General features: G+C 44.8%; 1 protein-coding gene across 10 annotated transcripts in view; it reads right to left on the bottom strand.

Moving 5' to 3' along the window:
• Positions 1-16,364, bottom strand: part of ARHGAP17 (Rho GTPase activating protein 17) — a 79,779-nt gene that overhangs the window by 6,643 nt on the left and 56,772 nt on the right. For 3 of the 10 annotated variants that reach the window (XM_063099207.1, XM_063099212.1, XM_063099213.1), the window contains 5 exons: positions 12,837-12,928; positions 11,233-11,386; positions 9,197-9,430; positions 7,058-7,227; positions 1,631-2,251 (listed from right to left, as the gene is read on the bottom strand). In XM_063099207.1, the coding sequence (XP_062955277.1) occupies positions 1,631-2,251; positions 7,058-7,227; positions 9,197-9,430; positions 11,233-11,386; positions 12,837-12,928 (1,271 nt within the window). The other 7 variants (XR_010023844.1, XM_063099210.1, XR_010023845.1 and 4 more) reach the window with 5 other exon arrangements.

Below are 16,364 nucleotides of genomic sequence, written 5' to 3'. Positions count from 1 at the left end.
TATTTTTTATTTTTGGGGTCTTGAGAATTTCAAACACCAAATTAAGAAGCTCCATGCAGTTAACTTGCACTTAAGATAAAAAATTAAAAATTAAAGCTCAAGACACAAGGGACACAATTTTCCGTGCCAACTGCACCCGAATCCTCTTTGGATGGATGCTGATGAGCCAATCAATGACAGGTGAATCACGCTGAGAAGAGTAGAATGCTGCAAAAGGCTTACCAAAAAGAAAGAAGATATTCTTAGTATGTATGTTATCTGAGCGGCTTGAACTTGGACTCTCAATCTACTGCTACTACCTCTTGAACTGGGGGCATTGCAGCTCAAAGTGCTTCTGATAAAAACAACAGGAATGTCTACCCGCTACAGAAGGGATGGCCCACTGCCATGGCACAGGGCCCAATGGCCACTCCTGAGCACAAGGTCAAAAGCACATATGCGCAACATGGCTGAGCAGGAGCATTTGGAGCTGCGGTGCAAGCTGCTTGGGGGGTTACAGACCTTAGTCCTGGAAACCTTCCCCACCTGAGAGGGCACTAGGAAAGGCATCTATTGGGAAACAAACAAACAAACAAACAAACAAACAAACCAATGTGGCTTTGCTGTTTTCAAAATAAAAGCTCTGGGGTCATCAGAAAAAAGTTATTAACCATTTATCATATGTGCAAATTATGAGTTATATTCCTGGAAAAAAAGGTTACTAAAAGATATTTTCTATAGTTAGTTAGTCCTTACTTATCACTTGGGGTACCAGTTTTGGGTGCACCCTTGGCTCACTTTCAGCTGAGAAGTCACTCAGTATGGCTGGAGAGCCCAGGGCTTTATTTCAGCTTCTCTAAAAATGTTTCCACTTAGAACAATTTAAAGAAATGATTCAAGGCTCCTAATTACCTTTTTTAAAAAACACAATGAAGAAAAATCTATCCATCTTGAAATTAAATAGTAAATTAGAGCACTTGGGATGAAGATTTTTTTTAGATCATAATTAAATAAAATAGCCATGCTCTAGATGGCTTATAAAAAATATCCCATTAGGGAGCCCACAATAATCTGTACCATGGCCACCACTCCAAATCAGGTTTCCACTGGGACTACAGGAAAACTTTGATTCATCCCTCCCAAGCTAGCAGAGACCAGCACTGTGATATGATCCTGTCATGAGATCTCCCTTCCTAGAGCATCTAATTTGGCATAAATCATATTTTTTAAAGTTATCCCTGAAATTCTTCACTTACTATAAACATTTTTACTATTAGAAGGAAAATAAGCACTTTAATGAGGAATTCACTAAGAAATGAATTCCCTGCTCATGTCAGACAATACCCTCCACTTAGACTTAAAGTTATTATACTTAGACAAATATAAATGTAGTAGGTCTTAAACATAATGAAACTATAAATCAGGGGTGGACAAATTTAAAGGGCCAAGTAGTAATTATTTTGGGGCCATATGAGCTCTGCCAGGACTACTCAACTCGGCTGTTTTAGCACAAAAGCAGCCACAGACAATATGAACAGGCAAGGCTGCATTCCATTACAACTTTAATTATAAGAGCTGGCTACGGGCCAGGTTGGGCCTGCAGCTGTAAATCAAAGCCTATATGAAGGGGAGTACCCAATTTCCTACTTACCTGTTACTATTTTGGAGGCTGTCGGTGCTGTGCTGGTGAGGTTGCCATCTGTGGCTGGGTGGGCACCAGGAGGATGAGGGGGCGGGGGCACGCTGGGTCGGTTCCTCGGCTTTGGGACTGGTCTCGGTCTTGGTAAGGTTCCAGCATGTGGCTGCGCAGTCTCAGGGTTACTTGCCGCCAGAGTCTGAGAAGCTGGCAGGCCAGGGTGCTGTTTTCCTAGAGGTGGGGTACTGGGGGGCGTTGGAGTTTGGGGCGGGGTGTGAGATGGCTGCTCAAGTCCGTGCTCACTGGGCAACGCCACAGGGGTGGGAGGGCCCTGGCTACTTGGTTTGGTGTGTGTCAGTGGCATGGCTTGGGTCGGGGGCTGCGGCGGCGGGTGACTGGGAGCTTGTATTGGAGGCAGGCTGCTGGAGTACCTCCGGGGTGCAGAGAGCTGGGAGGTGGTGGAGGACGGGCCTGGAGCCTGGCCCGCAAGCTGGGTGGGAGGAGAAGGACTTCGGGTGGACGGCTTTGGGGACAGACTGGGTGGATGCTGAGATGTTCCTGGAGAACTCTGGCCCCCAGGATGGCCAGGAGGTGGGTTTCCTGGTTTCGGGGGAGCTGGAGCAGGTTTTTTAACAGCTGCACAAAGGGGGGAAACAACTTTCAGTAAGAACAGCAAAGTGACAGCCAATGCTCCCTTAGCCAGGGGACCAAGGTTAGCCTCCATCAGTAACAAGCTTCACTGACATCATGTATCCCTAGTGGGATGTGGTCGTGAAGGCACCTCCTTCTGTGTCTCCCTCCCTAAAACCGGTAGCCCCAGCCCAACATTAGAAGAACATCTGACAAATGCAAATTGAGGGACTTTCTTCAAAATGCCTGGCCAGTACTCCCCCAAACTGTCAAGGTCATGAAAAACCAAGGGAAGACTGAGAAACTGCCACCAACCAGAGGAGACTAAAGAGATAAGATGACTAAATGCAATGTGGCCTTCCAGATGGGATCCAGGAACAGAAAATGGAAACGAGTAGAAAAACTAGGGAAATCTGAACAAAACATGGAGTTAAGCTAATGGTAACCATGTTGGTTTCTCAGCTCTGATAAATGTGTCTTGGTGATATACTAACAATAGGGAAAACTGGGTGAAGGGTATATGGCAACTGTAAGGACAGTCATGCATCGCTTAATGACAGGGATACGTTCTGAGAAATGTGTCGTCAGGTGATTTCGTTGTCATGTGAACATCATAGAGTACTAAACACAAACCTAGACTGTATAGCCTAATACACACCTAGACTATCCGGTGTAGTGGATGGTTCCTAGGCTACAAACCTGTACAGCATGTTACTGTACTGAATACTGCAGGCAATCATAACACTACAGTGAGCATTTGTCTAGCTGAACATATCTAAACATAGAAAAAGTAAAGTGAAAATACAGTACTGAAATCTAATGGGACCACCGTTGTATGTGTTTTGTCATTGACCAAAATGTCACATTATGCAGGGCAGTGACTGTATTATCTTTGCAACTTTTCTGTAAATCTAAAATTATTCTAAGATTAAAAGTCTATTTTAAACTATTAAGTATATTAAACACATACAGGCCTTTAAAGACTTGTCATTTTAAAAGTTCAATAAGAAGAAAACTCAGCTAACAGAGGCAGCCCCACCAACATGGAAATGCTGCTGTAAGCGCACTAGCAGCCCCCCTGCCAGGGCTTCTCTCACATGACCTGAGAGAGGAAGAAGAGCTACGGGGGACACCCCCAAGACGACTGGGCCACCTGCACATACCATGGCCCTTCTGCCACGAGCCACGTTCTCTAGAGAATTTGATTTTTTTTTTAATGACAAAACTTCTATGAATTCCAGAATCATTTGAGTTAATAGACATATTCTAGATAAATGTACAAATCTGGAAGAGTTGCATTAGAATTATTTCCCTACAGAGAGCTGAATCACAACACTCTCCTCCCTATACCTGCTGAGGTCAGGGCTGGGAATTTGGTGCTGAGGAGTGCAGGAGAGAGAACAGATCTGGAGACCTGGTCTTCAGCTGGGAGGGGTGGGTAGAAAGGAGAGACTTTAGCATTTCTCAAATTCTGCTGAGATTCTATTGATCTCCAAGGAAAGGAGAAGGAAATGAAGGAGAGAAATGACATAGCATTCACCAAATGCATTACCAGGACCAAGTCAGGCCCTTGCTATAAATTATCTTACTGAAGTCTCAAAAGCTCACTGCTGGATGGGCATCGTTATGCCCATTTCACAGTGGAGAAAACAGAAGCTCAGAGAGCACAGTGTCTTATAAAAGGTCATACAGCTAATAAGTGACAGAACAGAGACTCACAACTATGTCATGTGGACTCCCTGGATCCTTTTTCAAACTTCCTCCTTCCTACACTGCCTGGCTCCATTCACAGGGCTCAGAATTCAGAATTGACAGGGCAAAGTCTGCTGTGCTTTGCTGGCCTAGAACTTTCGACCCTGGATCTCACAAGACCTTTTCCCACAGAAACAACCAACCAGCTAACAAAGTAAGGGATCGCTGGAATATTAGCCATACGCTGGTTGCAATAAACAGCTTTGGAAAAAATGTCTACTTTTCTGTTCTAAGGTCTATTAGTTGTAAATTCATACTGAATAAGAGACCATACCTGACATTTGAGGGTGCAGAGGGAATTAGGAGAGGAAACATGAGAGCAGTGTGACAGGGCGACAGGGGCCAAGTCCCAGGCTGAGCAGGGCTGGGAGGAAGGAAGGTCTGTCCACAATCACCTGAGAAGGTGCTGGGAAAGAAAGAATCCAACTGCTGCTGTGAGGATGCCTGAGATCTGTGATTTCAGGAAGCAGCAAAGACTCCTAACGTGGCTGGGAAGAAGAGTCTCCGGCTGAAATCAGAATTCTACCTGCAACCTAGATAGAGAAGACCACTTTCCTCAAGGATCAGCTGGGATACAGAGGAGAGAACGGCCTTACGAAGGGGAGAGCAGGGCCCTGTAGACAGGCAGTACACCCGAATTTACCTCTGCCTGTAATCTGTAGAAATCCCACTGACATCTGTGTAGTGCTTTATAAGCAGAGCTTCCATAACAGACATATCAAATTTCATCCTCACAATCCCCTTAGGGAGGCATTTTTATGTCTACTATACACGTGCAGGAGTTAAGTTAGAAAAGGCCAAATGAATGGCCTTTAGCCAGTCACATGACTTGCGGTTAAAGCTAGAACTCAAACTTGCATCCAGAGCCTTTCCCCTTTGTCACAACTGTCTCCCATGGTGACTCCCATTATGAGTGGCATCCCTGTTGTCCAGTTCTCCTTGATCCTCCCTTCCTGTGGCACCACCACCCCCTAGGGGGCCTCATCACTTGCAGGTGTTCCTGCAACAGCCAGTCTGGCTGCCACCAACACAACTGAACCTGCTGACGACACTGCTGTGGACGCCATTCCACCCTATCTAGACCAGCCCCACTGCTGCACTCTGCTGTACCAGCACCCCCAGCTTTGCAGGCCCTGTCTTTGTCCTTCTGAGCTCTCACTAGAGCTTGGTGTGCCCCTCGCAGCCAGTCAGGCCAGCGTCGCTCCTATTCCCCGTTACAGAGCAGTTTCCAGAGACATGTTCACACGTGAGAATTCAATGACAGGAGCGCCACCAAAAAGAGAAGGAGATGGGGTCCCACACGGTGAGTGAGCAGAGGCAGGGCCACCAGCTGCTGTCCCCTGGGCCGGCGTAGCTCACACACTTCTCTGTGGGTGAGCATCTCTCATGCAGGCCAGGATTCTCACTGAACACACAGTTGTGCTTTGTTTTTGTGATTTTTTGTACAGCACTGCCTCTAAACCAAAGTCAACAACTGAAGAACTGAGCTCTGGTAAGGGAGAAAACTTAGTTTTACTGGGTTTATTGAGCCTCCAAAGGGGACACCCTCACAGAGTGCTCACGCGTGACTTTTGTCACCTATCCTTCTAAGGTCCTGACCCTGGAGTAAGAGATTCGACTGTCCTGGACTACGCTGTCACTAGTTTCTGCTTCTGAGGGCATCTCCTCTCACTTCTCTATCAAACTGCCTGTCCCTGTAAGGGCCAGCCCATACAGCACCTTCATTCCTGAGCACTCGGTCAGCACCATGTGCAATACTGTTACACACTTGTTACATGTAGGGCCTTAGAATCTTTTCTCTAAAGATTAGGGTACCCTGGTTCACATGGAATTTAACTGGCTCTGGAAACATCTTTACTGAATCATGTCATTTTCTAGACCGTGGTCTCTCAATCTCGGCGCTACTGACATTTTGGATACTGTCAATAACTCTGTGCTGTGAGGTCTGTCCTGTGCATTGTAGGGTGTTTACCAGCATCCCTGGCCTCTACCCACTAGATGTCAATAGCACTTCTCTCCCCATTTGTGACAACTAAAAGTGTCTCCAGACACTACCAAATGTTCTGGGGTGGGGGAGCAAAAACACCTCCAGTTTTTCTAGACCTAAGAGGCTCCCAGACACACAAATATTTATACAAGGGCCAGGAATACTGAGACAGGTAAGATCCCAGCTCACTAAGAGCTACTTGTGGAGACTGGCACTAAACTACAAAATAAATTTAAAAATTTTAGATCCTGAAAATAGAAGGAAACATAAGAACATGATAGAGATGACATGTATGTACGATGGGGATGAGGGATGCGGGGGGGGTAACAGAGGAAGTGACCTTTGAGCTGAGACCTGAATGATGAGAAGGAATTGTGTGAAGACATGGGACAGAATGTTCTGGAAAAGAAAACAATTGCAGAAGCTCTATGAAGGGAATGAATTTAGTGCATCCAAGGCATAGAGAGCAGAGAGTGGCAAGAGAGGTAGAGACAGAAGGAGCAAGACTCAGAGGCAGGCCCCAGCCAGACCATGAAGAGCCCAGAGTGGGAGGGGAAGCCATCAGAGAGGTTCGACCAGGAGCTGACATGATCTGCTTTGTGTTTTAAAGCAGTTCCCTGCTGCTGGGTGGAGGACGCCAGGGGAGATGGGGGGGAGCAGTTCAGGTTATGTGCATCAGGACCCAGAAAGCTCTGACCTCAACACAGAGGGTACACTGGCTCCCAGATCCACAAGGCCTGGGTTGTACAGAGGCTGTGGTCATTCCTAAACAGAGTAAGGACTTGGAACACAGATTCTTGGAAAACTGGGAGTGTTTCTGGAGAAATAACTTTTTATTTGTTAAGCTTTGTAGCTTCTAAGGGAAAACGTATTCTTATACATGTCTGTTTTCCTGCTCTCTATTTTTTCATTTTTCTTCAATGATTTTTGTCTTTAATGAGATTTCATCCTGCTTGCCATTTTATAACAGACATGGGAAAGATCTGTCCAAACGTCTCACAGCCTGAGTCCTTGCACTAACTCAAGGTCTGCACATCCTTTCTCAAGGGCAAGGAGTGAAGTTGGTTACTTACCTCGGCGCACAGTATGTGGACTGGGGCCAGCGGTGTTGTGAGCAGGGCCAACAGAGAGCTGATGAGAGGTGGCAGCTGCCTGGGCCTGGTTTTGGCCAGTGGTCACCTGACTGCTGGCTCTCCCCGGTGCAGGTACTGCTGCAGATACAGTGTCCTTGGGTTTTGGAGCACTAAGGGGAGTAAAAGTCAAATTAGATGTCAGATATTCTCAGCTAGAAAAGCTAAACATACTCTAAAATGTGAGATTTCAAGCAGAGTTTTCACCTCAGTTGGCAAGGAGATGATCTGAAATTTTAAATATTTCATACTGGGCCTACAAAGCTAACGTGTTCTTGGCTCCACACAAGACTACATATTTTATGAGATTCATTGCATCTGACTTGGCCTCCAATTACTCTGCCACTGAAATATTATGATAGAGACCATTTCAAACAACCAGTAAGATATTTAAAGTTCTACTTTGCTTGTACTTAAATTGGACATTACAAAACACAAAAGGGCTTTTGAATCTTAACCCATACACTGTAAAAAAAAAACTAAGCAAAATATAAAATGCTCAATTATTATCAATAATCTGGACTTAAAGAGAAACTCTGAGAGGCTAACTGATTACTCAAAGTCCAGAGCTGGTAGCAGCAGGGGAGAGATCACAACTCAGGTTTCCTACTTCTTGGCCCAGAACTTTTTATACCATATGTTACAGCTACACTTTGTCAAGGTCACCAAAGAGTGGATGCCATTACTGAAATGTACACAAAACTATCTACAGAATGTAAAGAACAAAGAGCACACTGATGACTGACTTTCCATTTCTCCTTCTGCCAGGAAGACTAATTATTGTCTTAAATAATACATTCAGCCTTCATTAAATGAATTGATCATCACCAGAAAATGAAAACGTGTGAATTGGCTTATACCTTTTTTCTCAAACGAAAAAGTTTTAACTCAAACAAACACAGGTACAAGGCGGCTGTTAATGACAGGCCAATACGGAGCCTATGACACACACATGAAGCCCTGTGAAGTTTGAAGCCTTATTTTTCTTAACTGAAAAGTGAACTTCCCCAAAGTAGGTGAGTAAGAAGCAATTCAAGAATGCATGAGGCATTCAGAGTTCAGCTAGGATGACTGAACAAGATTCCTATCTCACAAGCAACTGCACACACCTCGGGGCCCTCCTGACCACCGCAAATGAGGTGAAGTGAAGAAGTTCTCCAAAGGCAAGTTCATCTCTGCACTGGATAAACAGGCCGTCTTAGTTTTATGCACATTTATTTTACTTCACAGATGACCATTTAGTGCTTTGTAGAGGGCCAAAGGAGAGCAAATAAAGATGGCAATTTTAGCACACACAGGGCTTGCCTGTTACAACAGCTGCCGGTTCTGAATCACAAGCGATAGCACCTAAAGTGGACTCTGGTGGCCATCTGCCTGGATCAATGTGGAAAACTGAATTAGTGCAAATTAAATAAAAATCTCAAGTTCAAAGGCACCTTTTCTTAAAGTTGCTATACATTTGCAGCCCTCTGCAGGTGGCTTACCAAAAGCTTAAGCAACCAGAAGAACCTTTTAGAAAAATCTACCATCTTATTTTCTACCCCGTACTGGTGTGTCAACTCCCCTGCAAGACTGAAAGCTGGGGGTGGGGGGTGGGGGGTGGGGGGTTTCAGAGGGTGTAGTCTTAGTACCTGGCACAAATCAGTTACTCAGTAAATCTGTTTGCTTGATGAATGAATGAGTGAGTGAGTGAATGAATGCCAGGAACACTATCACTTAACTTGCTACATTCAGATGTTTGCTAGCTAGCACACTGGATGACAGCAGGCACATGGTACAAGAACACTGGCAGCACACACCAAACACGTAAAAGAGGTTTATCATACTGCTGGACATCTGCTGGGTCCAAAGCAGGCTGGCAAAGAAAGCAAACAAATGTTGCTTTCTTTTGAAAACAGGAAAGGAAGCAAGCAATTTGCAGTCTTTTTTCCCTATCCTTTGCCATCAGGAGGAGTGAAAGCAAATGGGGTTCACTCCATGCCAGAGCAATTCTTTGGGTGTGGATGCCATGCCCAAAGGCCACCACCTGCAAGAAAGCTGGGGCATCCAGCCTTTGCTGGCAGCAGAATTCGGCTTCCTTACCTGCTGTCACCGGCGCTCGGCCCCTGCTCCAGTATGCCCGCAGAGGAGGGGACAGTCCCACCCCCTGAGCTGCTTTCAGCCCTAGAGCTCTGGAGAGGGAGTTCTGGGCCCGCTGGAGCCAAGCTGCTGCCATCTGTGGGCGGGAGTGGCGGCTGGAAAGCGGGTGATATGTGCTTTCTATTTAGAGTGCCACCCCGCCGGTGGGCCTGGAAGTCCATAAGCTTCACACCAAAGCTACACAGAGAGAAGAAACAGTCAACACACCATGCGAGCCGACTACTGAGACAGAAGCCCATTGGTCCACAGAGCCCATGTGCTCAAACCACACATGGGGACAGCCACCCGAGTTGCCCAGCATGCAGAGAAGCAGCAAGGACTGGATTCACAGTCATCCCTATTACCAAGGCAAGCAATTCAACTTGGCTTTACACCTGAGCAAAGCCAGCAGCCCTGGTACCAATCAACATCTTTGATCAATTTGGGTGTGAACAGCTGAAAGCAAACAGACAGGCCTCTTCTCAAGTGACATCTTATTAATGTGTTTATTTCCATACTACCTAATTCCCATCTCAGATCTTTGTGTTTGGGGAATGAGGCCAAAACCGAGTCTGGAAGGCCTACGAGTGGTGATGTAAGGTCAGCTCAGCACATGCCTCTGAATTAAGATGAGGTGTGGAAACATCCATCCTATGTGCATGTGCAAAGAAGACATCAGAAAGATACATGGGACTGAAAAAAGAGTTGCTTTGGGAAGGGGGTGGGGCTGCAGAATAGGGTAGAAGGAATAGTCACTTTTCACTTAAGCCCATTGGTGTATGAACTTGAAAACATTTTAGTTCAAAAAATAAAAAGATACATGGCTCTCTGAGCTCCTGTTTACTGGTGCAGCTGGGGCCGGCCCGTGGCTCACTCGGTCGAGTGTGGTGCTGATACTGGTGCAGCTGGCAGGTAGATTCCACCCAGGCTGATAACTACGAATTGTTTGTCATGTGCCAAGTAGACTCACAGTACTGCATGAGTCAAAATTTAGAACTCAAAATACATAAATGCTAATTTTGTTGAGGTTGGAATTTTTCATCAGGAACAGCACTGAATGTGTGAATGAGGGTTTGACTAAGTAAAACTTCTGCACAAAATAAATGTGGATTTCAGAATGGCAGATTAGGAAAGTACAGCACTTTGCTATGGGTAAAAAAACCCAAAACAAAGCAAAACAACAACAACAACAAAATACCTTACTATGAGATTGAGCAATTAAATAAGAGCTTGCTATTTAACTTTAATGTAAAACTACTTCCAGCAATAGTATTTACACATATGTGAGAAAAGTGCATTACTTCATATAGGCCCCTAAACTAGCATGACTGTGGGATACAGGGGCATTTCCTCACACATGCGGGACAGGTTGGCATCTGGAGGTGAAAATTACAAACAGTCTTAACGACCCTTGAACGTGCCACAAATTGCAGTGGAGAACAGCAATGCTGCCTCTCACTGAAATCAACACAGCTAGAGTTTTCCTACCAGGACTGGCAGATACTGAGGTTTCTCCAGCTGAATATCAGTGGTTGGCTTCCATTGTGGGGCCAACTTTTACCAAAAACACATCCCTTGAAACACCAAATCATACAACTCACTGTGAGAGGTGAGCTCTTCTTGCACTCAATCCTGGACAAAAGCCCATACTATTTCATTCTTTTTCTTTTCTCTCTTTTCCTCCAATTAAGTACATTTAGGTGAATCTGTAACATGGTATGATGTCATTCCACTGCAGGGCTTACCACAGACCACCGAGTAAAGGCTACCTACACATGGGATGAATGTTAACTGACAAGCTGCCTACCTACTTCACAATCACATGAATGTCAGGAATGACCTACAGCAGAATTCCTGAAGCTATCTGGCCTCTATCAGTCATGGGTGCACAGGAGCCACTCTCAAATCACAAGTCCACGGAGCCAGCACCAGAGACTGGGGCTCTAGCGACTCTACACGATATCTACTGCTGCTCTGGGAAGGACCAGCTCCAAACACACCTCTCCTTCTTCACCAAGTCCCCTTCCATCACTGCCATGCTGGCGGGCCGCTTCCTCTCCAAGGTCCCCGAGTCAGAGTCGTTGCCAGTGTGGGATGAGTGATTAGAATTTGGGGTGAGAGGGACAAATGCTTCTGAGACGTTAAATTCCACCTCTGCGAGAAGAAAAATAAGCAAGTGTGTGAGACACAGAGTACAAGGGTCGAGGGAGCCTTAAACACCCCACCAGGACAGGAACCTCGTTCTTCAGTGCAGAAGCCCTCACTCCTCACGAGGGGAAGCTCCAGGCATGCCCGTCTCTCAGGATGGGTTAATCAACCCTCCCATAAGAGAGCCAGAGAAGGGGAGGAGGATGACTCCTAATACACACAACTCTTCTGCTTCCTCTCTTGTGAAAAGGAAAAAAAAAAAACAACATCATGGAATACACAAGAGGACAACGAGTGTGGATCACTTATTTGAGTCATTGAAAGTAACAGATATTTACACTTTGATAAAAAAATAGAAATATAACATTAGCCCATACTACCTACAGCACTTTTTGCAACAATCATTTCCTCCAAGGAAATCCTGGGCAGAATGCTAATATTCATCCATTCAGCACATCTTGACTGGACTCACACAAGTGAGGCGTGATTCTTGAGGACAGAAGACAGTGGTGAAAAAAAGACAGGCAGAGCCCTGACATCGAGAGCTCACACTCCAGTGGATGTGGCAGCTGGGCCGCTCTTGGGGAGTAGGGGTGGGAGGTCCAGATACCCAACACTTGCCCAACCCAAACCCCCAAAATGGGGTCATGGAAACCTCTGCGGATCCCAGGACTGCAACAAACCTAGTTTGAAAATCTATCGCCTAGAGAATGAAATCCTAATCCTAGCCAACTCAGACCATCATCAACTGGCCCCGATCAACCTTTCCTGCTTTATCTTCCACTTGTGCACAAGTCCAGTGATCTAGCTAGAGAAAGAAAAGCCCTCTGCCACGTGGAAAACCCCTGCATAGTCAATATCACCTCTTCTATAAAGCAATCCCCTGGCTCTTTTCCCAGTAACTGGGTTTGTCAAATCTTTCCCCATCCACCTATCTTTCCAGTTTGCCATATTGTCATTTATCTGTTTAAGTGGCCACCTTCTCCAGTGGCCCGAGTTCCTCCAGGGAACACAGCATGTCTCACCAGCAAACATATGGCACCAAGTGGGTATTCAATATGTATTCATATATGTTGGTGGAATGTGTTTTAGTGAAACTAATTGAAATACAAAATAATATGATGAACATAATGTCAAAATAAGAATGCAAATGAACCAAGTCTGGAAAGAAAATAGAAAAAGTAAAACCAGGGCCGAGCCCGTGGCGCACTCGGTAGCGTGCTGCGCTGGCAGCGCGGCGACGCTCCTGCCGCGGGTTCGGATCCTATATAGGAATGGCCGGTGCACTCACTGGCTGAGTGCCGGTCACGAAAAAGACAAAAAAAAAAAAAAAGAAAAGAAAAAGTAAAACCAATTATGTAATCATGAAGAAATTACTGACGTATTTTCTTATTTAAAGACTTTTTACACTACTGTCACACTGCTTTGGCAGTCAATGAAACTGAACAATAATTACCTTCAGGGAAGAACCAGTCAGCATGCTGGATGATGGGTTCAATCACTGCAACCACGTGGACAGACGTGGCTGCTGCCATCTCAGCAAGTGTTCTGCAAAGCAAATTCACAAAATTAAAATACCTCCCCCGCTAGGCCACCTCTAATTTCTACAGGTTGTGTGAGGGCAATTCAATTATTTGTAAAGACTAAAATATTTAAATACAGATGCGAAAATTAAATCCACAGGTCTTTGCCTATGAGTGTGGCAGTGATCGCCAGGAAAAAACTTACTCCGACTTGGCTGTGGCACCCTAGTCTGCACTGCAACAACTACTACAGTGTCCAGTGCGCACAGGCACCTGTGAGCAGTGATGCTGCATGATGGTATGTCAAAATGCTGGCTTCAAACTGGTTTAGAACAAGGGTTGCACTTTCCCGTTGGAACAGTGTCACATGTGGTTGCTATCTGCTAAGACCCAAGATCACCAAAAACCAATTTTGCCTACAATGTCAGCAAGAGCATGCTTTATTACAGCGTGTCTTGTATTACATCAGGGAACCTGAGCCCCCACATTTAGGCTTAAGGTGTCATATATATGGACTGGTCCCGAGATGGATGTTCAGAAGTTGAAAGTGTCTGATGTCAGGGCTCAAAAGGAAGAAAATAAATAAGAACTGCTATCCCTGCTGTCAAGCCCATATTCCTATTGGGGGTCAGATACCACAAAAGCAAACCACCTGCAAAATGTCTGACATTTACTGAGCACTTGCCATGCTTCAGGTTCTTTACGTCATTTAATTTTTATAACAACTTGTTATGAGGTCTATCTTATAAACGAGGACACGGAATTCCCAAGAAGCATGATCTCAAGTCTGACTGCTTCAAACCTATCTCTTCTCTCCTGTTATCTATCATCTGACCTCTCTACCCACCAGAACATTTTCACCCCATTTTCCAACCAAGCAGAAGTTCTAGATCCTTTTGAATTCCAGCTTAAAATGCAAGCTCTGTCTGCAAAGGATTCTTCCCACCCTCCTCCCATCTGGATTCTGATCAGTCTTCATGTCTTAGAACACTGCTGGACGGAGGAGAAACTGTCCATTCATGTCCTTTGCCAGTTTTTCTTTTTGAAGAGATACTGTTTGTCCATTGACTCGCAAGACCTTTTCACATATTCTGCATATTTTTGGAGGAACTCTTCCTAGTTTGTGAATTTCCTTTTGTTTAAGCTGCCTTCAGACATATAAAAGTTCCTAGCTGTTACAGAGCCAAATCTAGACATTTTAAATGTATTGCTTCTTGTACTGTTTTTATGCTTATAAAATTCTTCTTTATCCCAAAAGGTAACAAACATTTACCTGCCACGTTTATGGCGTCACTTTTTATGTTTTAACTCTTTAGTCTACCTGGAATTTATTTGCTAAAGACACAATCTATATACAGTCATGCATCACTTAAGGACAGGCGCATGTACTGAAAAATGTGGTGTTAGGTGATTTTGTATTGTTCAAAAATTTATTATGAAAGGGAACAGCAATAAATTTTCCTATTGTCTACACTGGCCACTAGCTGCATTAGCATGGGCCCTCTAATGTTACTAAGTCTCTCTGTGCCTTACTTTTCCTCATCTGTTAAATGGGGATTAGAACACCACCACCCCCAGAAAGTTGTGAAAATTAAATTACAGGTAGGGATTGTGCCTGGCACTTAACAAGCACTCAGTGAGTGTTAGCTAACTGTTTTATTACCTATTATTTTGCTATGGGGATGAATGGAAATCATTTTAAAATGTGAGAATTCTAAAATAAGCCAGGCACAGAAAGGCAAGTACTGCATGATCTCACTCATATATGGTATCTATAAAACTGTGCTCATAGAATTAGAGAGTAGAATGGTGGTTACCAGAGGACTGGGGGGTGCAGGAGGAAAGGGCAAAGATGAGAGATCAGTCAACAAGTACAAGTCATAGTCAGACAGGAGGAATAAGTTTTGGTGTTCAAGTGTATAGTAGGATGACTAGTTAACAATATTGTAGTATATATTTCAAAACAGAAGAAAGGTTTTTAAATGTACTCATCACAAAGAAATGATAAATGCTTAACACGATACTAACTACCCTGATTTGATCATTACACAACACAGACGTGTATCGAAATATCATGTTGTACACCATAAACAGTTTTTAAAAATGCATGAATTCCAAAGCAGATAACAGTCCTTTCACCTGTGGTCAGGACTGATGTGTCAAATGCTTGGCTTTCTATCTTAAAAGTCTGAACTACTCCTCCGGGAGGGAGTGTCACCCTGTGGGTAAGGTAGGCACCTCTTCCTGCACATATTTTGCCGGAGGTTTGTTTACATCAGCATCACCACAAACACGTGAGCAACGCATTGCACTACAATGTGACGTCACTAGGCTACGGGAATTTTTTGGCTCCATTATAATCTTACAAGACCACATTGCGTATGTGGTCCGTTGTTGCCTGAAACTCACATGGTGCATAAATGTAGTTACCTTTGTATATCTACTTATCTTTAATTTTGCTTTATGACATTAGATCTTTGTAAGTAATCTTATACTTTCTGAAATGAGATTAGGCATACATACATGAGAGAGTAAATGAATGAAAGACTTGGATTCCAAAAGTCTCTGCATTTTTAATGGAAACCTGAATGGTTCATGACTTTAAGAAGCTGACGAGCAGTAACGGGAGACAGGGAAGAGGGATGGTTAAGGACACTGGCTCTGTAGCCAGCTCCTGGGCTCCTGCACCCCCCTGCTGTGCAGCCTGAAGCAAATCACTTGTGCTCTGTAAGACTCAGCATCCTCATCTGCAAAAACAAGGGCAGTTGTGCCTGTTTCACAAGGTTGTTTGTGAGGACTAAGTGAGATCATCGCAGTGCCACCAACGGAGTGGCTATTTCCCAGAAGTGTTCTAGCTCTTCTGCCCGGCCTCTCTCCCCTAGTCAATCTACATTTCTCAAAGCCAACAAAATTATCTTTCTAAATACAAGTTAATTAAGACATTCTTCTGCTTAGGAACCTTGATGGCTCCCCCATAACTCGGGAAATAAGTTCCAAGCACCTCAGCAGGACATGTGTGGCCCTCCATCACCTGGCTCTGGCCTACCCAGCCACAGCCTCATGTCCCCTGTCTTCCAGTTCCATAAGACCAGGTGACATGTCCCTTAATGCTGGAAACCAGGCCCTTCCATGCCCCCACTGTCTTGGTGCATCCACATCCCGTCTGTGGGAAACATAACTCATCAACCTACAGCTCAGGTGCCGTTTCCTAACCTGAGCAACTCCCCTAACTTCTCAGCCTGAATTGCATCCTTCATCTGTGTTGCCACCATACTTTATGTCTGTGATACTGAAGCATGGCAGAATACATTGCCCCAAAATGTGCCACTTCGGCATAGGGTTATTTTGAGTTAACAGCACTTGAAAAACAGCAGATACAAGAAGTGTGCTCTGACCTCCTTCCTGACAGGAGAAGAGAAGCTCCCATGTGAAAGATGCCCTCCCTAACCAGGAGGCAAGAA

This window comes from Cynocephalus volans, chromosome 6, assembly GCF_027409185.1.
Source record: "Cynocephalus volans isolate mCynVol1 chromosome 6, mCynVol1.pri, whole genome shotgun sequence".
NCBI lineage: Eukaryota > Metazoa > Chordata > Mammalia > Dermoptera > Cynocephalidae > Cynocephalus > Cynocephalus volans.
The sequence above is the reverse complement of the archived record's forward strand: the minus strand, read 5'-3'. Positions and strand labels throughout refer to the sequence as shown.